This window comes from Haliaeetus leucocephalus, unplaced genomic scaffold, assembly GCF_000737465.1.
Source record: "Haliaeetus leucocephalus isolate CR32 unplaced genomic scaffold, Haliaeetus_leucocephalus-4.0 Scaffold395, whole genome shotgun sequence".
In the NCBI taxonomy this organism is placed as follows: Eukaryota; Metazoa; Chordata; class Aves; order Accipitriformes; family Accipitridae; genus Haliaeetus; species Haliaeetus leucocephalus.
In genome coordinates, this window is record NW_010972831.1 from 4,596,565 (window position 1) to 4,620,907 (window position 24,343).

At 38.4% G+C, this 24,343-nt stretch overlaps 1 protein-coding gene across 1 annotated transcript; it reads right to left on the bottom strand.

The window, feature by feature from the left end:
- Positions 1-1,895: 1,895 nt before the first annotated feature.
- Positions 1,896-23,575, bottom strand: SLC6A4 (solute carrier family 6 (neurotransmitter transporter), member 4). Its single transcript, XM_010573684.1, has 14 exons — positions 23,313-23,575; positions 15,091-15,698; positions 14,225-14,359; positions 13,119-13,338; positions 12,571-12,709; positions 12,052-12,186; positions 10,084-10,187; positions 9,246-9,373; positions 8,774-8,886; positions 7,850-7,981; positions 6,604-6,703; positions 6,125-6,225; positions 3,968-4,135; positions 1,896-3,202 (listed from the first exon to the last, which is right to left on the bottom strand). The coding sequence occupies exons 2-14, from the start codon at positions 15,551-15,553 to the stop codon at positions 3,128-3,130; spliced, it is 2,013 nt and encodes a 670-aa protein (XP_010571986.1). The 5' UTR covers positions 15,554-15,698; positions 23,313-23,575; the 3' UTR covers positions 1,896-3,127.
- Between the last annotated feature and the right edge of the window lie 768 nt (positions 23,576-24,343).

A 24,343-nucleotide genomic window follows, 5' to 3' on the forward strand; every position in this document is an offset into this window, starting at 1 on the left:
CTTCCTTGCCTCCTGTTCCCATAAAGACCTTGGACTGGATTATCCTAGTGAAAAGAGAGCAAAGATCTAACATCACAAATGATCTGGACAGTCTATTTCTAAAAATATTTTTCCTGTGACTTTGCATGTCTACATTATGTTTTATATCTTCAAATAATTTTTAAAACTTTCACCCTTTCTCAGTACATCTGTACTTCGAGTGCATTATTCTCATTTTTCAGCTGAGAAATTCAAGCTGAGAAGCCTTAACCTGTTTTGCACTGTGACTGTTGCAGGGCTTGTATTAATATCAGGGCTTCTTGGCTGACTTTTAATCCACTAGAAAACAGTGGCATTTCTTGGGAAGTTGCTGAGCATTCTGTGCTAAAACTACCCAGAGAGATAATGTCTGTTGTATATTAGTGTCTTAAAAGAATACAAATTAAAGATGCATCTTTTGTTGCCATTTCAAATGCTGTTATAAAAGAATAACATCAGTAGTGTTGCACACTAAATAGCAGTGATTTCTGCAGTTATAACTCTGCAAATTATTCCATTAGAAATAACGTTCTCAGTTTCAGTTTGTTTGCAAGGGCTGAAGAGAAACTTTGACTTTGATACAGATAATGCCATATTTAACTCAATCATTTCTGTCCCCACCTTCACCCTTTCCAATAAAAGGTAGCAGAATGTCTGTTTAAAGAGGCTTTTGCAAGTGGCTATACTTAAATGACCAAAAATTGGAACTGTAAGTTTTGTGTTGGTTTGAGGGGTGTGTGGGGTTTCCTTTTTTGTTTTGTTTAATGAGCCTAGCATGAAACACTATCAAGTCTGGCAAAAAAAATCCATTTGTAAGGTTTATCTATTTAAATACTTATCCATTTAGGAGGAAACATATCTAGCATTAGCTGAACACTAGTCTGAAGAGTGAAGAAGCAGGGTAGGGTTTTCTCCTTTTTTTTCCCACACTTTGATATTGGATAGATACGAGTACCTCATTAATCTTACATTGACATTTCATATGTATTTTTTCATTAATGAACTCACAACAGAAAATTTAATTAAAAAAAAAAAGTGATTTTCTGATTGGCAACTTAATAACTAAGTGGCTTTCTAATATTAAAAGAATTCCCAAACTGTTCCTCTTTTCCTTACAATGAAGCCAGTTTTGGAAGTAGTTCTCAAATGTTCTTGAGGGATAAGCTACAAAACTATTTCTTGTGAGTAACTGTCCAGTAAGACAGATTTATTATGTTTTTCTAGTGGCAATGAAAGAACATTCCCTTTGTTAAAAATAGTTCAGGAGTCTTTTTGTTTGTAGTTCAAAAGAACAGTCCTTGTCCCTTTTAAGTTATTTTCTTATTAGAAGCTGGGCTTGAGACCTAAAGTTAAGTGAACTCAAGTCAATAGCTGAAGTGTAAGAGGCCTTCCTCCAGGAGGTGTCTGCACACCTAAGGGAGAAAAACCTTGGCTGAAGTGATTTCAAAAGGCAAATGCACCGTCACTGCTTTCCTCTAATATGGTAAGTTCTTCATACTGATGTAGACTCTTCAACAGGTTTCTTAATGCCTGCTGCTATGAATGCATATATAACCTTGTTAATTTTAGCAGTACATTACCTACGTAGACCAGGAGATACAAAAGAGACTTCTATCCTCTATTTTATTTTACTTCTGTTATAATCTATGATGTGGTAGAGTAAAAATACAATGCAAGTTCTTACATAAATTACGCCTACTTAGGTTTATCTGAACTTCCACATAACTGCAGCAGAACTATTCCTCCAGCTGACTTGACAACTGCAGTCAGTCTGAAGGGCAGTTACATTTGGAGAGCATGTGTATGCATATAATATAAAGAGGTTAGTGTGTGCACGGAAGTTCATTTGTATATCAGTGCCTTGAAATTTAATGAGAATCAGTCCTGCTGAACTCCACTCAACTTCTTGTTAGAATAAAATTTCCCCTCTTCTTCTTCAGGGTGAAAACCAAATGTGCTCACATTAGAATATGAGCTAATAAATCTTCAAAGTAGGTTTTTATAGTTTGTTAAATGTACATTTGTCAACCAGCCAAAAGGATTATTCTAAACTTTAGTTCTGTACTAGGAAAGAATAGAAAAAGTCACAGGCTCCAGCAAATTTTAGGCATGAACTTAAATTTAAATAAAAAAACCAAAAAGCAGAGAAGCAGATTTTTAAGATTCCGCTTCTTGGCATCGGAACTCAAAAATTCATTGTTGGTCTGTAGTTTCTTTACGTGTGTTAGGTCTGTCAGGACAATGATTTTGTGAATATTTAGATTAGTTATGAAAACAGTATGGTATGTGCTAGCAACTTAGGTTCTTGTTAAGTAACCCATGATGAGTTTTTACAGCTTAATTGGGTCTAAAGGAAAGTGAAGGCTACTACATTACAAAAAATGCTTTTGTAGTATTTGTTATGCAAGAAACAATAGAAACTGTTACCAACTACAAAATACAGGAAGGGGAGGATAATGCTACCAGATATGTGTGCTAATGTATGCAGAGCTTTATATAGTGCTGCTCAGGATTGTTTCCTCTTCCTCTGTCTACTCCACTACAAACCTAGGGAATTTACTAATTTTTTTTCTAGTTTATAAAACCCTGTGTTACTTGAGTAATCTATGGCTATCAGAAATATTTTTGTGTTTTTCAATGTAGTTTAAGCAATTAGAACCTTAGAAGCGAATATGACATTGCCCAGTACGAACAATCACATTGAGGAAGATACAGGAGTACTGCCACAGACTTGGGATTCTACACCTAGTCCTACCCGCTGATACTCGTCCTATAGTGGCTTGTGCAATCACGCACACTTTCAAACAGCCCCAGTGCCCGTGCATGGAGTAGTGGTATTCTCATGCACACAGCCATCCTCATGTTTCCAGAATGAGTTAGTTCTCAGTCAGTTCAGTCTGGTTAGAAGTGCACAGTAGATTTCATTGAATTGCTTGGATAAATGTGCTGGAGGCATCATGTTTCCAAATGCCTGTTGTCAGTGATGCAACGTCCACAGAAAACTCCTCCCTTTGTTGTCTCAGCTGGAAACGTAATTCTTTGGGTGGGAGAGTGTGGGGAAAGTTATGTTTTATGCTCTCCCTCTCTTCCCCCCAGAAAACAGGTCAGCTTATACTGCATTCATGCGGATGTCTCCAAAAGGAATTTCTGTAGCTGTTTCTGGAGTAATGCTTTTCAGAACACGCTGTTGGAAAGAAATCAGTATTAGAAATTGATTCATTTTAGAAGTAATATGTTAACATGACAGCCATTTGGAAAGAGATTCGTAATAAAAATGTGACTTTAGTTTGAGTTACACCTCTTGAACTACAACACAAGGATGTTTCAGGCTTCTGTTACCTCAGCACTATGAAGATGTAAGGTGCTATAGAAGTGCACAGCATTATTTTTTAATTATTTGTAACATACAATTTGAATCAAAGTTTGACAGATGTTGTATTAATGCTTTAGGACTTTGCAGCTTACTTGGATACCTGAGTCAACTGAACGTATTGTTTCTGAACTGGTATTTATGTGCACTTACAAGAAAGCCCAAAAATGTCATCACAGGCTGCCACAAATTTATGGCAGAGAAATCTTACTAAGTGTGGGAGAGAAAAAGAAACCTGTTCTTACAGACATATCCAAAGGAACCAATTTTTCACTGCCTCATTCACATGATACTGTGTCTTGTGTGATTTCTAGGAAAAGCCTCCAGTTCACCAGAGCTTAAAAAGAAATACTTGATCTAATTTTTATATGAATACGTCAATGGCCTCAGTAAGACCTGGGGAGATTTGTGAATTGCTCAGAATGGGCAGAAGACAATTAGTGATCAGCTGGCTAGGAACAGAACAGCAATAATCCTCAAGTCCTGGGGCATCGGACCCCAGAAAAATCTACAGGCAATGTTTCTAGGAATCACCTCCTTCCCAACAGTCAAATAGAAGCAAGAGAGCATCATGGATACCTCCTTAAGTGTTCCTGGAGTGATGATCAACCGATAAACCATGTAGATCGGAATACACATGACTGAAGAAGTTCCTATGCAGTAACCCACTACTGTAGTCCAGTAGGGATAATTATAATCAAAAAGCCGTAGCTCAGGAGGATTGGACAGAAAGCTGCAAGTGACAAACTGAAAAATAAGATAACAAAGTATGAATACATGTATTTTGATGGCACAAATTTACTTCAGGGAACTGTGTCCCAGCATAGCATTGAACTAAAAAAAAAAAAAAAATGAGTAGGACTCAGGGATTAAACATATGTCAACGCTGAAAAAATCCTAAATGACATTAGTATGGATTTAAAAAAAAAAAACATAACCAAAAAAACCCCTCAAACCACTTTTGGATATCGAGACTTTCCTTCAGGAAGTTTAAAAGAGCTTAGGAGCTTTAGAGTATAGCCCAACCAGTAACTGAAAGGAACTAGGTAAAAATTCTCCTATGGATTGCTTATTCCATAAATACACATTGTGGTGTTTCTTGCTTAAGAAGCATTAAGGGAGAAAACTCAGGACCACGCTTGTACATTTAAAGGATAGAAAGATGTTAGATGGACAAAATCAGATTGATTGGTACCAGTGTGCAGCATTTCATCCAGTTACGCTTGTATTGAGCCCTATAACTTGATTGCAGCTAAAGCACCCCTTCCAGAAAGGCATCATCTTAATTTTAAGCCACCAGAAATGGGAAGTGTACAGTTTCCCTTAGCTACTTGTCCTGTATTTAATCACGATCAATGTCAGTTTTGCTTTGTCTGAATTTAACTTGCAGCTGCTATGTTGTTGTTTTATGCTGTTCTTTATTGGGTTGTAGACCCTTTTAATACTCTTTCAAATACAGTTAAAGAACTTAACCTGTGGTAATCGCATCAGCTTTCAGCTTTCTCTGTGATAAGCTATACAGATTCTGTTTTTTCACTGTTACTTATTTTCTACAAATTTTATCTTTTCTGTGATATTTTTCCATAGCATTTTGGATCTTCAGTAGCTTTGACAAATGTTAATACTAGTTGGATATAGTATTCTGTCGTCAGCTCGATTAATGCTGTCAGATCATTTTCCTGTGCATATCCTTCATGACTGAAAAATTTCTTGTGAAAGAACAAATACTTTTAGTTGAATACTACAGGAGTAATATTTGTGACTATCGTTGGAAGGATCTCTGACTCCATTTTTTCCAGAGTATCATCAGAAGATCAGGATTACCAGAAACATTTCCATACAGAAATAACATACTACCTTCTGGGCTTGCTTTATTTTTTAGTTTACTTTCCACAGAGAATACAAATAGCTCTGCCTAGTAACCACATCACCAGAGCTGTATTCCTCTCTGTTTATTTTACTGTTTTAGGATCACGAAGAGGATGGTAGTATAAACATTATTTGTGGTGTCACACTTACTTAGAGCTTTTTTTCCCCCCTTTTTCTAGGAGTAATAAAATGAAAATCTATTAATTGTGCATTGATTATTACAAGTGTTTTGAATTCACTTTGTAGGTCTTAAGTCTACATTCTGTGTTTCATAAATTCCAGCTTGACCTGCTCTGCTCCCACTAAGGCTAGTAACAATAAAAGATAGTGTGAACTAATTTTGGATCAGGAAATGAACACTTTACTTTAAAATGTTATTAATAATACTAGCAAGTCAAACATTGGGACAGTATTTCCAATTCTGAATTACAGATTTATAAAGGTTGCAATTAACTGCTGTAAATTTTAAGTGAAATATTCTAAAGTCATCAGTCAGCAGTTGCTGAGACAGTATATTTACTTGTCTTGGTTTTACTCCCCAGACAGTATGTTTCATCATCATCTTTTATTGCTTCATTTTGTGCAGGTAAATAGTAACTTTGTTCAGCAGAGGGAAGGAGGGGAGTTATGCAGAACCCAGTCTTATTTAGCTAGCTCATCTACAAAATCCTTATAGTGATTTAGTAACAAGACCTTGCAGCATTTTATTGGGTTTTTCACTAATTGAGCCTTTTTAGTTTAACAAGAATTGTTACTGAAGAACTTCACAAGAAGATTCTGTAATTAAGCTTTTAGAAGTCTATGTAGCTGCAGTGTTCAATGGTAATTTTCTTGTGCTGGAAAAAGCAAGCTATAAAGAAAACTCACCAGAAGGAAGATGGGACTAATTGCTACCCAGCAAACTCGCCAGTACCAGCCTGGGGTAAAGCCTAGCATTTCTTTCACATCATTGCAAAACTGGGTGATGCCTGTGGAGACAAGTGGGAGGAGAGTGGCAACAGCAGATAAGTTTTTTCTAAGTAGATGCACAGCATTTTGTATGCATAGCAAATAAATTCAGAATCCATCATGAAAGACTTGTTTTGTTCCTATAACTCTTAATTATATTAAATCCTTAATTATCCTGAACTGTAGCTCTTGTTTCTTTTAGATGTCACTGTACTTCTGTCATAGAACAATTAATAATAATTCTCACAGATTTGGTAATCGGTGATTTTGTAAAAAAGATTTTGCAGACTTTTTCCAGAGACATCAGTGATCTTCTCTGCAGAAGCAGAGGAAATGCTACACTGCAGAAGCTCAGAAGTCTGGGTTAGCATTGTTTGTCAATGTGGCAGTAGACGTACCGTAGAACCAGGCCACAGCAACTGCTTCCAGAAACACAACTGTTAGGACAGCTGGACCAGTGGCGTATTCTTCAAACAGCTTTACCACATACGCACCTCCCTAGAAAGGAGATCATATTGTCAGTGAACCAAAGAACCAGTGACGGAAATCCTGTAAAACTGTTGTTCATTATTGCCTTCGTCTGGACCAGGGCATTCACAGATGGAAAATTCAGTCAGTTCTGTCGCTTTGTGGCTGTTCCTGCCAGTGAAATCCTTGAGCGTACTCTACTGCTGATCTGCTCACTCTCTGTGCACATATTTCACCAGTGGGGCTACCATGCAGAAAAGATAAAACTGAATTGTTGGCAGTTGCAGCTGGGTTTTAATGAACAAATGAGATTTGATGGGATGGCTTTTTGCATGTCTTCTGTGATGGCATCTTCTTTCTCCAACTTAAGTTATAGTTACTGAACAGAGATAAATAAGGTGTTACTTTGCTTTCTTTCCGTGTGGGATCTAGAATCATGAAGGAGGAGGGCACTGTGTCTTGGAGAGGAACTAAGTCTCCTTTTACAGCAAATGCTTCAAATGAGAAGGAAGTTGCACATAAATGAGCAAGTGGAATGAAACATGACAGGAAAGCCAAGTAATTTTTCCTTGTCCCTTATGATCATTACACTTATGATTCAAAATGTTGCTTGTTGTGAAAATGAAATCCTGCAAGCCCCACGGAGACTATTTGGTGCGACCGTTCATGATTTCTGGCCTGATTTGATGAGGATGATCCAGGAAATTGCTAGAAATTTTTGGAGAACAGCAACAGTAAATTGCAGCGTTTTCTAGGAGATGATTTTTTGATCATTCTTTTTAAAATTCAAAATACATTTCAAACATTGTGAAAATTAAAATAATAATTCATTTTAAACGTGGAGCTTTTGAGAGCAAGAAGTAAACCACATACAAAATGTGGAAGGTTGTCTGCTTACTGATTCAGCAGTTGGAGCAATGATGTCATTTATGATGTCTTTTATGAAGTGTAGCACATTAAGAGTTTTGCTGAATTGCAATAGATCATTTTGCAACACATTTTCTAGTAAGAGATACTGTTCACATTCATTACAGATATAGATTTCTAATGCATAAAGAAAACAGGTTGCAGGTTTAATCTGATTTCTTGAAACTCTCTTCAAAAAATACTACCCTCTCCAAGATGTCATTTGCAGGAAACTGCCAGTAAGGAAAGCTGAGTGGGTAAAATACTTACAAATGTCAGGGTTGCTAATGACCCCAAAAAGCAAACGATGGTCAGACCAAGGACAAACAATTCCCTGCGTTTGCTCCAGACATGCGGGAATTCATCCAGTACTCCGGTAATCACTCCCTCTAGCCCTGCAAACTGAAAAGCATGGAAAAATCACTGGAAAATACAGGGCAGTTTTACCTGCTTTAAAGTATGTTTCAATGCTTAAAGGAGCTTTAAAGCATTGAAACACTGGTGCTTTATTCTGCTTGTAGAGTTGATGTGATTGTTGTTTAAACAGTCTTTCTTCAGAACTTTTAAACCCTTTAAGGTGGGGATTTAGTCTTCATGTATCTGTAGGAAGTGCTTATCATCCAGAGAAAGTACTATATTACAAGTAACAGGATGCTGATAAGTGGTTGGCGGCTCAGTAGAACCAAGATTGTGAAATCAGCCAAGTTTAGCCTTCCTGGAAGGTGCTTATTCTCAGGCTGTAAAAACAGGCTCACGTGGCAAGTTTTTAGAACATCTCCTTTTCGCAGTGCTGTTGAGACCATCTCCAGTTCTCACCTTTTAAATCCAATTAGTGTGAAAAAATTGCAGAATTTAGTAATTGCTTTGTCAGTTTACAACTACAAGGGAGAAGGAGCCTGGAAGGCTGCATTCAACCAGGAATTTATGAGTCAAGGGCTTTCGTTGTGTTTCCAGGTCTGTTACTGATTGTCACAGTATGAGACTGGCATATCATTTAAGTTTATTTGGGCCTGTTTAGGTCAAAATTGGAGTAATAGTTGCTGTCTTTCAGAAGGCACATGGAGATACCAGTCCTGCTTTAAACCCTTTAGTGACGGTGCAAGATTTGTAATTCTGTTTCTTCTGATGTCTGCGGGGGTAAGGCCATGCACCAGATACCTGAGAGGTCCGCTCTCTCGGATGCTGTCTACTCACCGTGCTGTCTAATCCCAGCGTGAGTAACATCAGGAAAAAGATGATGGCAAAGAAAGTGGAAGCAGGCATGTTTGCAATGGCCTCAGCATACGTAATGAAGAGAAGGCTGGGTCCTGATATTAGAACAGAGAATTAGGGATAATTGGTAGCGCACTACTGCTGCGAGGAAGGAGGACAGGCAGTTTCACTGTACCATGTTGTCTTCCAGGGGAAAACTTCTCCCCCCCAGGCTATTTTGCAGTGTGCAATTACCACCATGTCTGTGAAGCTGCATGCATTATGACTTCTATATGCTGTCTTTATGGAATAATTTTTAGCTGTACAACAGTGCCTTATCATAAAGTAAGTCAGTATCCTGAATTATATACTAAATATTTTGCATAATTTGGGCTGTTCTCAGTCTAGAAGATAATATACAAATATATTCTATCTTAGAAGCGGTTTGAGAGATACGTACAAAAAGTTAGCCTACCAGTATCTTTGGCAACCTCTGATACATCTTCATTCCTCATCTCAGCCATGTATCCCAGCACAGTGAAAATGACAAATCCAGACACAAAACTAGTCAGACAGTTCACGGTACTGGTAACCAGAGCATCTCTGCAACAGAAGACCTAACTCATATCAGGGAATCAGCATCTGCTAGAAAGGGTAGTTTACTACCAGATGGGGTGAGTTAATGATCTGGATAGACTCCTAGAAAAACTAGGGGAATACAGTGAAAAAAACAAACAGGGGATTTGAAAGAAAGAGAAAAAAAAAAAAAGCATAACTACTTTTTCTTCAACTTTAAACAGATGTTGTAACATTAGTCTGACACTGGATTGAATGCTGGATGTATACTGGTGTTTTTAAAAAATAGGAATTACTATAGGAATATTAAAGAATTGAGAATTTTACTTTACAAGTTATAAAAGAGTTTTTTAAGATAACAAGGAAACAACTGTAAACTGCCGTTCAGCTCAAGACTCTAAAGTCATCTCCTACCTGACTGCTGAGATTAAATAATTATGATACGATTGTTTGGCAGGGGTTTAATCCAATTTTTTGTGGCAGGTTTCTACATCTTAGAATCCTCACTGTAATTGGTAGAGATTATCTTTCTTTAGGGTAGGCACAACAGAGGAGAAATGTTTTAGATTGCAGGTTCTTTCAATAAGGACTTTTGTTCTGTTACGCTTCTGTCTGATTTCTAGGTACACAGGTCTGACAATTCAGTGCCTTTCACCAGCACTGTGTTTCTTTTTCATAAATACCCACAGTTATATTTTAACAACTCAATTTTACTTATAGAATAAGGTAGAACTCACTGGTAGCAGTTGTTATGGAATTTGTTGTAGCTGGCATAAGCCAATAGGACACCAAAACCTGGACCAAGGGAGAAAAAAATCTGAGCTGCTGCATCCACCCAAACCTGAAAAATATTGAAAATCAAGAAAAAATGACATGAAACAGATTGAGTGAGTTTGGCATATACAGAATATCGCCTAGGCCTACAAAACCCTGTTTCACTAGTCTGCCTATATCCTAGTCCTGGGCTAACAAACATTTTGTTAAGAGAGCATGTTGAAATATGAGTATTTATTGTAGATCTGTGAGAGTTGTAAATATCCACTATAATTTCAGTGCCTATGCAGTGCTTATTGTATCTCTTTACACTGTTTCAAGTACTCACTGGCAGTTTCACTTCTGACAGCATCTTAGATTAATTCACAGTGATTTGCCTGTAATCAGTTTAACACAAGTTTTGCAATGTATAGGGAACTTTCTAGCCATGATTTTGCAGTGGGTTTGGCCCATCTTCCTCCAAACTCTGTGTGCTGTGGAATAGTCCTATGTTTGGCTGTGTGTCCTCCAGGCTAAGTAGTAGATGATCACTGCCCAGATTTTTCCTAGATTTATGGAAATATATTTGACAGTGTAGATGCAGTTCTAGTCCTTAGGACTCGATTCAGCTTTGTTGTAGCCATGACAGATGCAAGCGTGATCTTGTTATGAAAAGCCTGCTGAAGTGGCCACAGCCTTAATGAGTAGCGTTTGTGAAGTACAGTATCATTTCTCTTTCTGAAGGTGAAAGTCCTCATTCATTTATCCTCTTTTGATTGAAACATGGAGTTCATTACAACTCATTTCTAATATTCTCTTCCATCGTGTGAGGCCATCCTGTATCATCCACAGACAGAGCTCTGTCATCGTCCAGCACACAGATTGCAATCTGCTGTCCTCACTTCAGATACATCCAATACAATATCAATGCCCTTTATTGCTTTTTCAGAAGATGTGGTCCCTTATTGGAGATGCTGCTTTATCAGAGACTGGTGTCTTTTCATTTCCTCTTCATTCAGAACTCTCCATATCAGCTGGGCAGCAGCAGACTTGCAAACATTAGAATTTTTAATCTTTGTATTTGTAGTATTTATTGCTTTGGGTTTTTTCCATCACCCTCCTCACTAGACACTTTCATAGGCAGAGAAGTAAGTGCAGCCTTGACCTGATGGACTACTTGTCATCCACAGAGTTCAAAGCTGAATCAGATACTGGAATGTCTCGGGTTTGTTGTTTAGCTCAGTCTTGTCCTCATTCCTCCTTTCTTTTCCAATATTGGTGGTGTATGCAGGCCTAACTTACTTATTCCTTCTCCACATGCACTTGATTACTGAGTCACATTTTAGCTGGTGGCTACAGAGAGTATCCTTGGGCTTATCTGCCAAAGCTTGTCACAGGATGGAGGTCTGAAGTTTCAACTCTAGTAACCTGCATTACTTAAATACGGGCAACTGTGAACACCGTTGGGCTGTGGAAAAGCCTGCCCAAGTGTGTAATGATCCCCTCACAGCCAAAAAACCTGCAGCTAGACCAGTTGTTAGGGCTTAGTAAATTTAGTTTGCTCAGTGTGACTGTCATAGGTAAAGGATTTTGTTGCAGTATAGCAGCTATCATAGCTTCTCACTCAATGTCAGGCTGTTCACCATTTTCCTGGCAAAAAACTGTTGGGTCACTTGTTTTCTTTCTAATCATATCACTAATTCTATTCAACTGCTGTATGGGAACCCTAATATTAGTTCAAGCTAAATTCATGGTGGACTCGTAATCTTTAAAAAAATCTTTATAATTATGGAAAGAATAGCGTGACTGTTTCAACAAGAGCATGAAGTCAGGCTTTTAAGTCTATGCTAAGACATCTGTTTAATCATGCTCTATGCTGAAAATAGACATTGAAGTATGTACAGGCTGATAGGCTAAAAGCAAGTCTCTACCCTTTTGTCATGTTTTTTTACCTCAGTGGCCAGGAGTTTCTGCCAGTCAGGTTTTAAGTAGTAGAGGACACCTCTCCAAGCCCCAGGCAAAGTCGCACCTCTCACTAGCAGGATAAAGAGTATGACGTAAGGGAATGTGGCAGTCACCCATACCACCTGTGAGGGAAAACAGCAAGACAGCATTTGCCATGGGTAGAAAGTTAACAGGTGATAATGAGTTATTCTTACTGTAGCTCTTAGCATTTATAACATCTTCATGTGAACTTCTCAGAATGTCTGTAAACAGGCAGTTTGCACATCTATACCCACATTTTCTCTTGGCAGGGTTGTTGTCCAGAGAACAGTGGCATAACTTACTGTTGTTACATATTATTTGGCTGACAGTGGCAGCCACTACAGTAAGTGCTTCCCAAATACATGAGCCTATAATCCCTGTCATGAAGACAATCTGAGATAATTCTCTGTCAAGTTAATTGGCTCATTTAGAACTGCTGCTAGACTATACTGTACCAAGTTGATTTGTCTTGCTTTTGCATTCACCTTGCCAGATGTTTTGACCCCTTTCCAGATGCTGAAGTATACAATGGTGAAGATTAACAATAAACAGAGGGTCAATTGCCAGCTAATGCCCCCCAGGTCATCCAGCCCATTGGACCTGTGCACCTGTAGAACTTGGCGGCTGAAAGAGGAAAGAAAAACACAGTATAGGTATTTTTTTAACAAATGCTTTTGTTAAGTATACTTTGAACAGTCCCATACTGTGGTCTAAGCATTACAAGTAGTCCTGAGGCCTTGATAAGTAGCCTTCAGATTCATGTAATTTTGGATTTTTTTTAATTAAGAGTTTGATATTAATGGTACACCAGTGATGATAAGTGATGACAGCTGACAGCGGTTGGGAACCTCTGATCTAAAATATAGAGTACTGTCCCGTACACCCTAAGCTTACATACACCTACAAGTATTCAGTTATTTGAATAGTTCAGAAAAGGGTACCACTAATAAACAGCCCTGCTCCCCCTGCAGAGAAAAGCTTGCTACATGTTCCACCATTCTGTCCATTACTGTCCTCACTTACATGCACTTACGTATAAAATTCTTCTGCGGGAGAGATGGAGTGCAGGGACCAGCTGACATTGTCCTTGCTGAAGTAGTTAGTGCAGTTGCCTGTGTTCCAAGCATTTGTGCAGCTGGTCCATGGCAGCTCCGCCGTGAAGGAGGATATGAGGTAGTAAAAGGCCCAGGCCATAATGGTGTTGTAGTAGGAGGCTACATAAAGATCTATTATACAGATGGCAAAGCCAATTCCTAGTAAGGCAGGAAATAATTACATGAAGTGAGTATAAGTTTTAGGCCAAAAAAAAAAGTAAGGAATTGGTTATCACATCAACTACAATTAGTAACCGTCTAAAGCAGCTCTGCAGGAGGTACACATACCCTCTCAAGTGTTTACAACACTGGAATTTCTTGTGGCTTCGGAAACACTCAGGGTCTGATTCCAAGAAAGCATCCTTAATCAAGACAGAACATGCTTATATAGTTTTTTTCATGTGTTGCTAAATTCCTGGAACTTAGAAATAGGCATCTTGCACTCAGTAAATAAAAAAGACAAGACCAGAGCTATAACACTGGGAGCAAGAGTAAACAAGCATACAGAACAGGTCCTTTTACTCTAGAAGGCTCTGTTGTAGGATAGCAATTGACAGGCCAGGCTGAAGATGGGGAATCATTTCATTGTAATAGAAATAGTTGCTCTTTATTCTTTCCTGGTTTATAATTTTGCCTTGGATTCAGTAATGTTGCACTTACTTTATTAATTACATTTTTGTTTTGTTTGGTTGGTTTTTTATATTTTCAGGCTTGGGTCAGAGGAAGTGGACTGGCCTCTATCTAATCAATTTGAGAGTTGCACATCATACGTGTGTATGAGAGTACACACACACACCTGCAGGTGTACATAAAGTTTTATGAAAGCGTTCTTTGTAAAGCCAAAATCTTGTGTAGAACAAGCCTTACTTTGTGTCGTGGTTTAGCCTCATACTAGCCACTATGAAGAAAATTAACTCTATCCCAGCCAAAACCAGCACACTTTGTTTTATGAGATTTTCATATTATTTTCAGAAATTTCACCTTTATAGGAAAATCTTCCAGTTATTCAGAAAGTTCCTAGGAATTTTCCATTTCCCTTCTTTACCTTTGAATATAGGACATATTTTTCTCCAAATTGAAATACACCCATTCCTGTGGTACTGTCCTAGTGCTAGTTCCATATAGAAGAGAGGAATCCCTCCAAAGATGGCCATAATTGTGTAAGGAATGAGGAATGCTCCTGCAAGAAAAAAAGCAGATGATTGTAACTCTTCATAGGACTTCTCTTCCAACAGTACCAGCACTCCATAAACAACAGTTCCTTTTATCCCACAGGGAAAATGCATATTCCCTCCCTAGCCAGTGTGCCACACTGATCGTAAGAGTATCTACTTTGCAGTGTGAATAGGAAGCAAGACTCAGGCCAAACTTCTCATGTTCTGTAACAAGTAGACATAGGATTCATCAAGACTGTACTGGCTGCAGTGGATGCAATTGTGAGATGGGCTACAGATAAAATCGTTAACTTCTTCAGTAAAATGCCTTTGTTACATCAGGGAGACAAAAGTCCTTTCCAGGGTCTCCTTGATTAGATTTATATTTTGGCTGATATGTCAGTGACTCTAAGAGCTAGCATTCCTGATGAGTTGGTTTTGACATGTTGGTTTATCTGATTTTAAAATACTCCTTGGGACAGGGATTCAGTCTTTTCTCTTGGAAGGTGGTTCTGCACCTAACTGGCTCTCAGCTTCTAGTTGTACTGATTTTTTAGATCTTGCTAAATAGTTTTTCTTCCATCTTAATGTGTCTAGTTATCCTATCCCAGTATTTAGGTTTTCCAGTCTGCTTGAAAAGTAAGTAATTTCCCCTTGGTCATTTGTTATATATGATATTAAAATAAGCCACTAAATCATCCATTCATAAGCAAGGAAGTTCAGCATTAAGGAACAGCATACAGAACTAGTCACTGACCTCCTCCATTTTGATAGCATATATAAGGAAATCTCCACACATTTCCCAGATCCACTGCATATCCAATGACAGAGAGTAGAAAGTCAATTTTTTTACTCCAGGTCTCTCTGTCTTCTAGCTCCATCAGCTGCTGCTGGCCTTCTGCTCCGCAGGTGGTAGAAGTGGTGGTTGTAGTGGTGGTTGTGGCTGCTGGGGCAGTGCACTGGGCGTCTTCCACCTCTCCCATTCCATTGCAGGGAACAGAGCCCTGAACCCCTGAATAACCATTTGAGATCTGAGCTGCCTCCCCTTTATCTCCCTGGCTGGGATGGACTTTATTGCCATCCTCCACTAGCCGTAGGGCAGATTTAGGGTTCCTGACCAGAAGTCCGTTCTCTTTACAATCTTCTCCTTCATTACAGTCTGAGACATCTTTCTTGGAAGTCAGCGGCTCAGTCTCATTGCTTGTTGCCTTTTTTTCCATTTTTTCCGAGATTTGTTCTGATCACTTGCAGACGGACAGCAGCACAGAGTCCCCTTGTGGCTTGTCTTCCCACACTTTTATTCCCAGCACTTTTAGATTTCCTCTTCCATATTTAAATCCATCAGATTGAAGGCACAAACACCATCTAAGAAATTACAAATAGTTAAAAATCCATGACAGGGTGTACTGATGCTGGTAACTTTCAAGTTAGAACTGACACATTCTGTGATTAGAATAGTTTTGGAAGTAATTAACCATGACAGCATGCAATGTGAATCATTTAGCAGATAATCCATTCAGGATTTTGTACAGAGAAAGGAAGGAAGCAATCATCCTCTTCTACAGCAGAACTCAGTGTACCTGGCTTATAACCTCTCAGGCAGATTTGCTGGACTTTGTGCGTTGCTGGACAACTCACAGGCAGACACAGTCCTGCTGTCTTCTGGTACCACGTTCTCCCTCTGAACACTGGTTTCACAACCAGGGAGGTTGTGGGACTCCCAGTTTGCAAAAATGAGGGCAGAGTTTAGTGTGGCTTGTATTTTCATTTTCAGTTCATCCTGTGACTTCTACTGGCAATTTCTAGATTCACCCAGTATGAAGGGAAAAGAATTAATTCAACAAATATGAGATAACAATGGGTATACAAACTACATTTCATGACCACCTTTCTTCACAAATCCCAGAGTGTCTCCTATGTTTAGCAGCAGACCTAGAAGGCTTAATGAAAGGTTCGAAAAGTATTTAAATCTCAGTGGTTTGCATCAACTAACTTTTGAGGCTAAGTCAACACTGATAACAAGGAAAAAAAGATGAGGAAACTTCAATTTGATTGTTTTGAGTAAGAACTAACATATGGGTCTAAAGGACAAAAACGCGTCCCCAGTTTTATTTAACTCGTTGGGGAAATAACGGCATCTTTCATTCTGCTTGCATCTGCTAACATGGTAGTTTCAGCCCCAGGAAGGGTAGTGGGCACTACTCCTGTGTTACTGTCCACCACCAGCAAAAATCCAGGTACTGGGAAAATCCCTGGCTTTACCTGTCCTCTTTATATGTGCCTGAAGTGTAATCCAGGGGAAGTAAACCATCCCAAAATAAAGAAAAGGTATAAAACAATTAACTTTTCCTTCAGAACAAAAAGAATTGTGATTCAGTGGGTCATTTGTTCAGGTAATGTAAATGCCCAGCTGCCTTTACTCAACAAAATCTTGAAATAGGAGCTGATCCTCTGTGCTGTAAATTCCCTGGGGTAGTAACCTTGCTTTATAGCTAGCAAAGTGTTACACAATCTACAGGATGCCACTCCAGATTAAATTATTATAATTACATCCAATTTTTCCTTTTCAAAGTATTTTACCACAGTAAATATCATTGTCACATCCTAGCAGAAGAATAAGCATTATTTCACTTTTAACTGTTGAAAAAACTAAAGCAGAAGAGATTATTTTTCTCATCACTAGAATTTACTCATTGCCAGAGCTCTTAAAACTCAAGTTTTTCCCAGCTTTCAGCCTTGTGCAAAGACAGTTTGTTAAACCTCTTCCTAAACATTTATCAGTGCAAGCATAAAGACAACGAAAGTTATTGAGCTCCAGAGCAAACAGGAGGATGTTCTCGAGATAAAAGTCCCTTGAAGTTGTTTATAACTTTCAGAAATCTCTAGTTCTTCAGGCTTACATTCTGTTTATACCCAGATAATGTTCTTTTCACCATATAGCAAGCAGTGCATCATTAATGCTGAATTCTCAGAAGAGCAGTACTTTGCTACCTTTAGTTAATCATCCACAAAGACTGAAACATCTTCAGCATTCCAGAATACTATGGGAAAGAACAGGAGTTTCTGTTTTACCTGCAAGACTATAAAACCTGAATGTCTTTGGAGTCCGAAACCTTCCAAATGTCCCAAAAGAGCTTATGGAGATGAAAACAATCCTACCACCACTTGTGGCAACATAAAAATCCTAGGAAAGGCCACAGCCAATGCTCCCCTTGTATAGAGCATGTTAAATGTAAGATAGGAATATGGAAGAGTAACCTGAGCCCTTCTGGACTTTACACCTCTTACTCAGAAATGGGAAAGCAGTAAAGGATGTTGATTTAACTGCATTATCTCATGAGACTGAATTTTCCATACCTGAGACTTAAACTCTTACTGCACATAGATACTTCTTGGCACTTTCTTCACTGAGGAAAGGTCATTGAATTTCTTGTTGTTTTCCCAGATCTGTGACAATCAAGGTAGTTGTCTTATCCAGATCTAAGCTCCTTCTGGTCTTCTGCAGACCACAGGAAAGAAATATCACATTATTTGAAATATTTTTGTAGAATTTTCAGTAGTTTGAGCCTCAAATATGCAAAATGATTTGTGAACTTTCAGGGGCTTCAGCTGGAATTTGAACTGTTCCTTTTTGAAAGAGAATGACAGCTCGTCAGCTACCCTGGGAAATCTCTGGAGTGATGGACTCTACAGCTGTGCGGTGGTGTTCACAGTGGCATAGTTGGCACATTAAAACAACATAGTTACAGAATCAGAAGATTTCATTACACTGTAAAAAACTGTGGGAGAATGTACTTTTTCCACCCTCTTGTTAACAATTCAAGAAAAAAATATCTGAAGGAATTGTAACTGCGACAAACAGTGTAACCAGCTACAGAACTAGAGCTTTTGGGGTTGGGAAGTATGCTAGGACCACTAGGGAAGACATCCAGGGGAAAATTACACTATAGTGAAGGATTTTGCCCACCAAGGCCTCTTTGTGCACCGATCTCTCAGTAGTTACAGGTGCTAGAATGACAATAGTGAATGATACAAGAAATGGCAGTTTATTACCTATTTTCAATCTGAGCTGTTGCAAAGGTTGCTTTTACATAAATACACATTGCCTTCTTATCACCAACATAATTAGTTACAGAATAAAGAAAAAAAAAAAAAGAAGAAAGATAGCTCTGCCTTCATTTTGTTTTGATCCGTATTTTGTAGACATGACTTTGCTCCTTTGAGAAGCACTAAGCATCTGCGCCTTTTCTCTCTCCGGTAGCTCTGAACAGAGATTATTCTAAAGGGCAGTTTTCATCTCCATAATGCTGTGCTGTCTAGGAGCATGTGAAAGGTGCCATGCTACTAGCCCTGTAAATTGCACTCCTCCTTACACAAAGAGTGACTAAAGAGGAGTGACCCTCAGCTCTGCTCCGGAGAAGGACCCTGGAACAAGGCAGCGTGTCCTCCACAACTATTCCCCGCTTTGCTTGTTTGTTGAAAACACTAGGATGGATAATTGAAGACATGTGTTTCTACGAGCCTGGCTGAAGCCACCAACACAGTTCACATAAGCCAAATATTAATTAAATTATAATTTTTTGTTACTCCCACACAGAGCTAAATTTGAACCAGCACTGTAGATGTAAAAGGCCTGTAAGTCCCTTGATGCGCAAACCCAACTCCTTTGCCACTATCAAAGCAATCCTCAAGGATCATCCCTGTCCTGGGGTCTGGTTCCTTCCTGAGCAGGCAGCTGCACAACTGATGTATCATCGCCTTGTTTATTTCTTGAGGCATGCAGTGACCTCTCGTGGCAGTGTGGGAATCCCTTTCCTTTAATGCTCTGCCATCTAGTAAAACAAATCTTTCCAGCACTTTAAAACAAAACGATTTTCTTGTTCTCTGTATTTTTTTAAAGGAGGGGATTGACTTTTAGTGCGTCTAGGATATTAAAACAATTAGGTTGAGGTGCAGCAAATACCAGATGCTTCAAGGGAGGCAAATCTTAATGCTTCAAGTCACCTGGAGATTACTTTATTTGAGGTGGGGCAGCACCGACTTCCTGAATTCCTCAGCACAAGGGCTTGTTCAGCCTCACTGTGCATGACTACAGAAGTCATTACTTGTGTCCAAATGATCAAATACATTTTAAGCTGCAAAGCTGCAAAATTTGTATATTTGCATATATTTCATTTCATACAAATTATGTTCTTTTTTCATGTGCTAATTTCATAAACCAATGCTTGCTGGAGTACCAGCCACTCACTGGGTTACAGCTGCATTCCTGTAGCAAAACTCACATTACCGCTATCACTCACGCTGCTCCTCCATCTGCCTTACGTCTGTCCATTTACATGCTAGCACTTGCAAAGAATTAAAGTACTTCGAACTCTTAAGACAAAAAGTTAGCCTACAGTGTTGGCAAACAGAAATAAACATTACGATGATTTCTGTTAACTTGACCTAAATCTCACTTTTATCACAACGTATTTAAGACTGTTAAAATTATGTAGCTGCTTGACTGCATATTACACCTTGCAATAAAGATGCAGTTCACACAGGCTGTTGCATGTAAATGGAAAGAGTCCAAGGAAATTACTTTTATCTAGAAAATCAAGCGAGAAGTTTGTATGACAAGATAGAAATCACATATCCCACGCAGGAAAAAGCTGTGTTTTTTATCTGTAGGTACTGTTCTCACCTCTGAGCCACAGTATCAACCATGACCCTCCGACAGCCACGTACCTGGGTGTTTCCAGGTACTGGACTCTGATAAACACAGCAGTAAACATTTCTGATCTTCACCTGTATCTCCTCACACAGTCCTAGTCTTGCCTTTTGCGCAGGAGTGGAGGTACGCGACCTGGATGACAGTGAGAACCTCGTAAAGATTATTCCTTTTGGCAGCATTTTGTGGGCTAGTGCGTTCCTGTTTTGCTGCATGTGTGGTGTGAAGGAGTATAGAGGCTTCATATTTTTCCTCTGATTTCACACAAGCCAGCAGTAACCTTTTAATCAAAGTTATTGTGGGATAGCTCAGATGCTGCCATACTGTGGGGAGTTGTTAGAAAATAAAAATTTCAGCCAGTTAAATCTTGAAACTAGATTGCACTAGATTATGATGAATTTTACCTGCTGTTTGTCAAATATGAGTCATATTTAGAGTTCATAATGCAAAAAATTAATCCCTTTTGCTTTTGACTGTGTTCACGTACACTGATTTCATTAACAAATTAGTACCTAGAATATCCTTTTCTTTTAGCTTGTTTCCATCAGGTGAGCTGATAGCAAGTGTGACAGATTGTATTTCAGATTTCAAAAACTGATATTCATAAAGACATAGAAAGATACAGAGTCCCAGCTTTGGTAGGGCTGCTGGTAACCACAGAATCAGAAGTATTAGGTACAAAGCAGATATAAACTGATATCTAGACCACCCCTCAACAACTGAAAACTGATTTCTTCAGGATTTTTTTTAGCTATGCTTCTCTAGTCTAGTTTAAGAGAATCAAAACTGACTTTTGATAAGGAGTGATCAAACCCCACTGAAATTAATAGGTCCAGTAAATTATTTCCACACATAGCAGGTCTGATCCCAGTGCCAGTGATTTTAAATATAACTGGATTGGGTACTTCTGCACATTACTGGTAATTTGTGAGTATTTTGTAAGAAACTTGCAGCATGTAGATGACAAAATGGATCCTGTATATGAATAATTGCAGGTCTCCAAGGGCTTGCTCACATTCTTACTAAAACAGAGTAGAACTGTACTGGACAAGTAGTCCCACTGAGACAATGGCCCTTCTGGGAGAATAAAAGGCTACTTACCAAAGTGAGAATGGCATAAGCAGTGAGCTCTCTCCAATTAACTCATGTATTCCCAGATAAGGCTAAATATAGGTAAGATGTGAAAATAGTGCTTCTGAAAGCAATAGTATTGGGCGAATATAAACCTGTAGTGTAAGTTTTATGTCATAATCTTGTCCGTGCTTGAGTCTGAAATTAAAAAGTTAGCAGGAAAGAGAGATTTTACCTTTAAAAATTTGTTGAGAAGACAGATATTGCATTGTAGTGGGAATGCTGCCAAATTTATGACAGTCGCTTAAAGAACGGAGGAAGGGGGGAGAAAATGCGTTTTATGGCTTGAGAGTGTCCATATGTAGTGCAAGGAAACAGATAAGCTTAGAAGGAATGATACTCCTTTTGTATTCTTCCTCAAATTATTTTTATAAACTTGAAGGAAGAGTCATAACACAGCAAATACCACCAAGTAGAGCGCTGTGCCTTAATATAACTCTGCACTGGCAAATTAATGGGCACGGTGTTTCAAGTAAAAGACCTGTTTGCAAATTCAAGTCAAAGACTGGCTGCACATATATGCCAGCATGTATATGGTTATGTTTGTGATGTTTTTACATAAAGAAAGTAAAGAAACAGTCACCATTGTTTCCAGATGATGTTTCTTTGAAGGAGGCTTATTAATGGCTATCTCCAAATTACAGCCCCTTTATCCAGGCTCCAAGTTCTACTTAAGTTCTTTATGAAACACTTATCCCACAAACAGGCTTCATTATTTTGTATAAGTTCTATAAGATACAGATTGCCAGATCAACAGAGCTGCAAATACACGGTTTTGGAAAAGAGTTAAAACATTAGGATCAGAAAGGACACCGGGATACAGAACGAACTTTTTTTTTTAGGCTCTTAATACTGTTCCTAATGAAAACTCGGCGGTTTATATTTCCATGAAGGAAAGCAGGAAAGAGCTTAAATACACTGCACATTTCCATGTGTGGGAATAATTTAGGGGTTTTATTAAATTCCAGTTTGGGGGCAGTTTTTCTTGATTTATATATCCATTTGAAATTCATCACACCCTGTCCAATCAGAAAATCGACCCACAACAGTCATTTGCTATATTCCAAGTTTACAAAGTACTCTCCAAGAAAATTACAGTCAATTCATTCATCAAAAGCACCAGAAGATGAAGCCTAAGTGTATGAGACCTTCCCTGGTAAAGTGCCTGACAGCTAACAAGCCACATTAAAAAAATTCCACAACGTTTTCAAGAATCCAAATCCATTAAATGCACAATCCTTTTCTCCCCAGGCTTTCTTAATACATCAAAACATATTTTCCATGACTATTTATATATTCAGTTACATTGCATTCCTCACTTAAACTTCCATATTACTTAGCAAACTAACACAGCAAGCCAGTTGATTTCAGCAGTAAACATGATTGACTATAAATATACCTATGACATACTCTTCAGATTTATTACTTACAATAAATCTGTCCCATTCAGTTAGATAATTTACTGTGCTGGAACAGTTTACCTTTTAAAAATATAACTTAACATGGTTAGTAAAGCTTACTTTACTCTTTTAAAATAAATAACAGCTTGCATTGATTTTTTTTTCCTTCAGATTCTGCTTCTTTCCTGTATTTTTCCTTATAGTTTAATGCTTTTTTGTAAATTTTAAATAAACTTTACATTCATAATGCAATTACGTGGACTGCTGAATTTCAGATTGTCGTAACATGTTCTGCTACAGGCATTTGACTCCCAACATTCATAACTGCTGGACAAGTGCCTGAACAAGATGGAGTAGAGCATGTAACATCAAAAAAGCAAGAAAAAGCATAAAAGGTTTAAAAAAAAAAAATCAAAGCAAACTTTCACCAAAAATCAATGTATCTTTTTCCCCCCAGAGCTTTGTTAGATGTACACTGTCCCAATGTTTTAGAAATTACTCTAGAACATTAAAAGTTAATTTAAAATGAAACAAAAGGTATTATACATATTGTAGACTGTCATTAGTGTTTCAGATTTTATAACCAAAGTGGAAAGAGGCAATGAGGAGTGAAAGTTAATGAAACTCTAGTATCTGCTTGCTTCAGAAGGTAGGCTCTGAAGACAGCGTCTAGGAGTCTGTCTGAATTTCATAAAGTACCTTAGATAGCAGAGTGTTAAAAACAAAATTATAAAGTACCTGTCTTTCAGATGGGTTTGAAGCGCTTTCCTTGGTGTTATCCAAGCTCGAGTAACCTTCACCCACATTTACTTCAGAGTCTCGGGAAGTCAGCCTGTGGGCAACTCAGCATCTTGGTGAGGTTTTTGTACACCAATCCCCCTCACATGGTCTGATTTCCAGATAATCTGCTGCCAAAGAGCTCTTCAAGAATTTTTGCGTCACTTTAGTCAAATAAACTTTATGTTTCACGAGGGCTGCAGCTCAGTTTTCCTCCTAGAGGTGGGTGGCTACATTTGTCTGTTCTGATCAGTTCAAAAGAGCAGGATCCAATGAAGGCAGAGTGAGAAGGAGGGAAGCTTTTCTGGTAAGGGACAATTTTGCTGGCTGTTATTACAGCTGTAAATAACAGGATGGTGATGATGATGGAGGCAACAAACGGGACGGAAGTTTTGAGGGAGTCAGTAAATTACAAGCTTGCAGGTGGGTCTGTAGATTACAGAAAGATAGCAAGGACTGGGGTATTAACACAGTAAAAGGGCTTGGAAAGAATAATTGCTATTGCTGAATATTTACATTATTTTAATAAAGAAATAAGGTTTAGTTTTGTTTTAAAGCATTAAGCACAAGTTCTTTAAAAGCGTGTCGCTGCTTCAGTAAGCTCAACAAGTAATTTCCTTTTTTCTTACTACTACTCAAAATATCTCACTCAAAATCTGACACATGCTTTTTTTTCCAGCTTCTTTCATCCAGGATTTCTTCATTCCTAGACTTTACAATTTGTTTGTAAGAAGTCATAAATCACAGGTCAACAAAATAGTTTAGGTGGCAGATTGGGGGGGGGGGGGAGTGGAAAACGAGAATGGGGACAAATAAGAATAGCTAATTATTAAAGCAACAGCACTTTTGCTGTAAGGGGTTGCCAGTTTTCAGAGACTTGTTCCAAACAATTGAAAAGAAAACAAACTCTTAAAACTGAAAAGCATAGGGATATAATTAGCACTTTCCTTTTTCTGTCTTCTGGTCCCTTAATGAGAGCAGCAGTCAGCCAG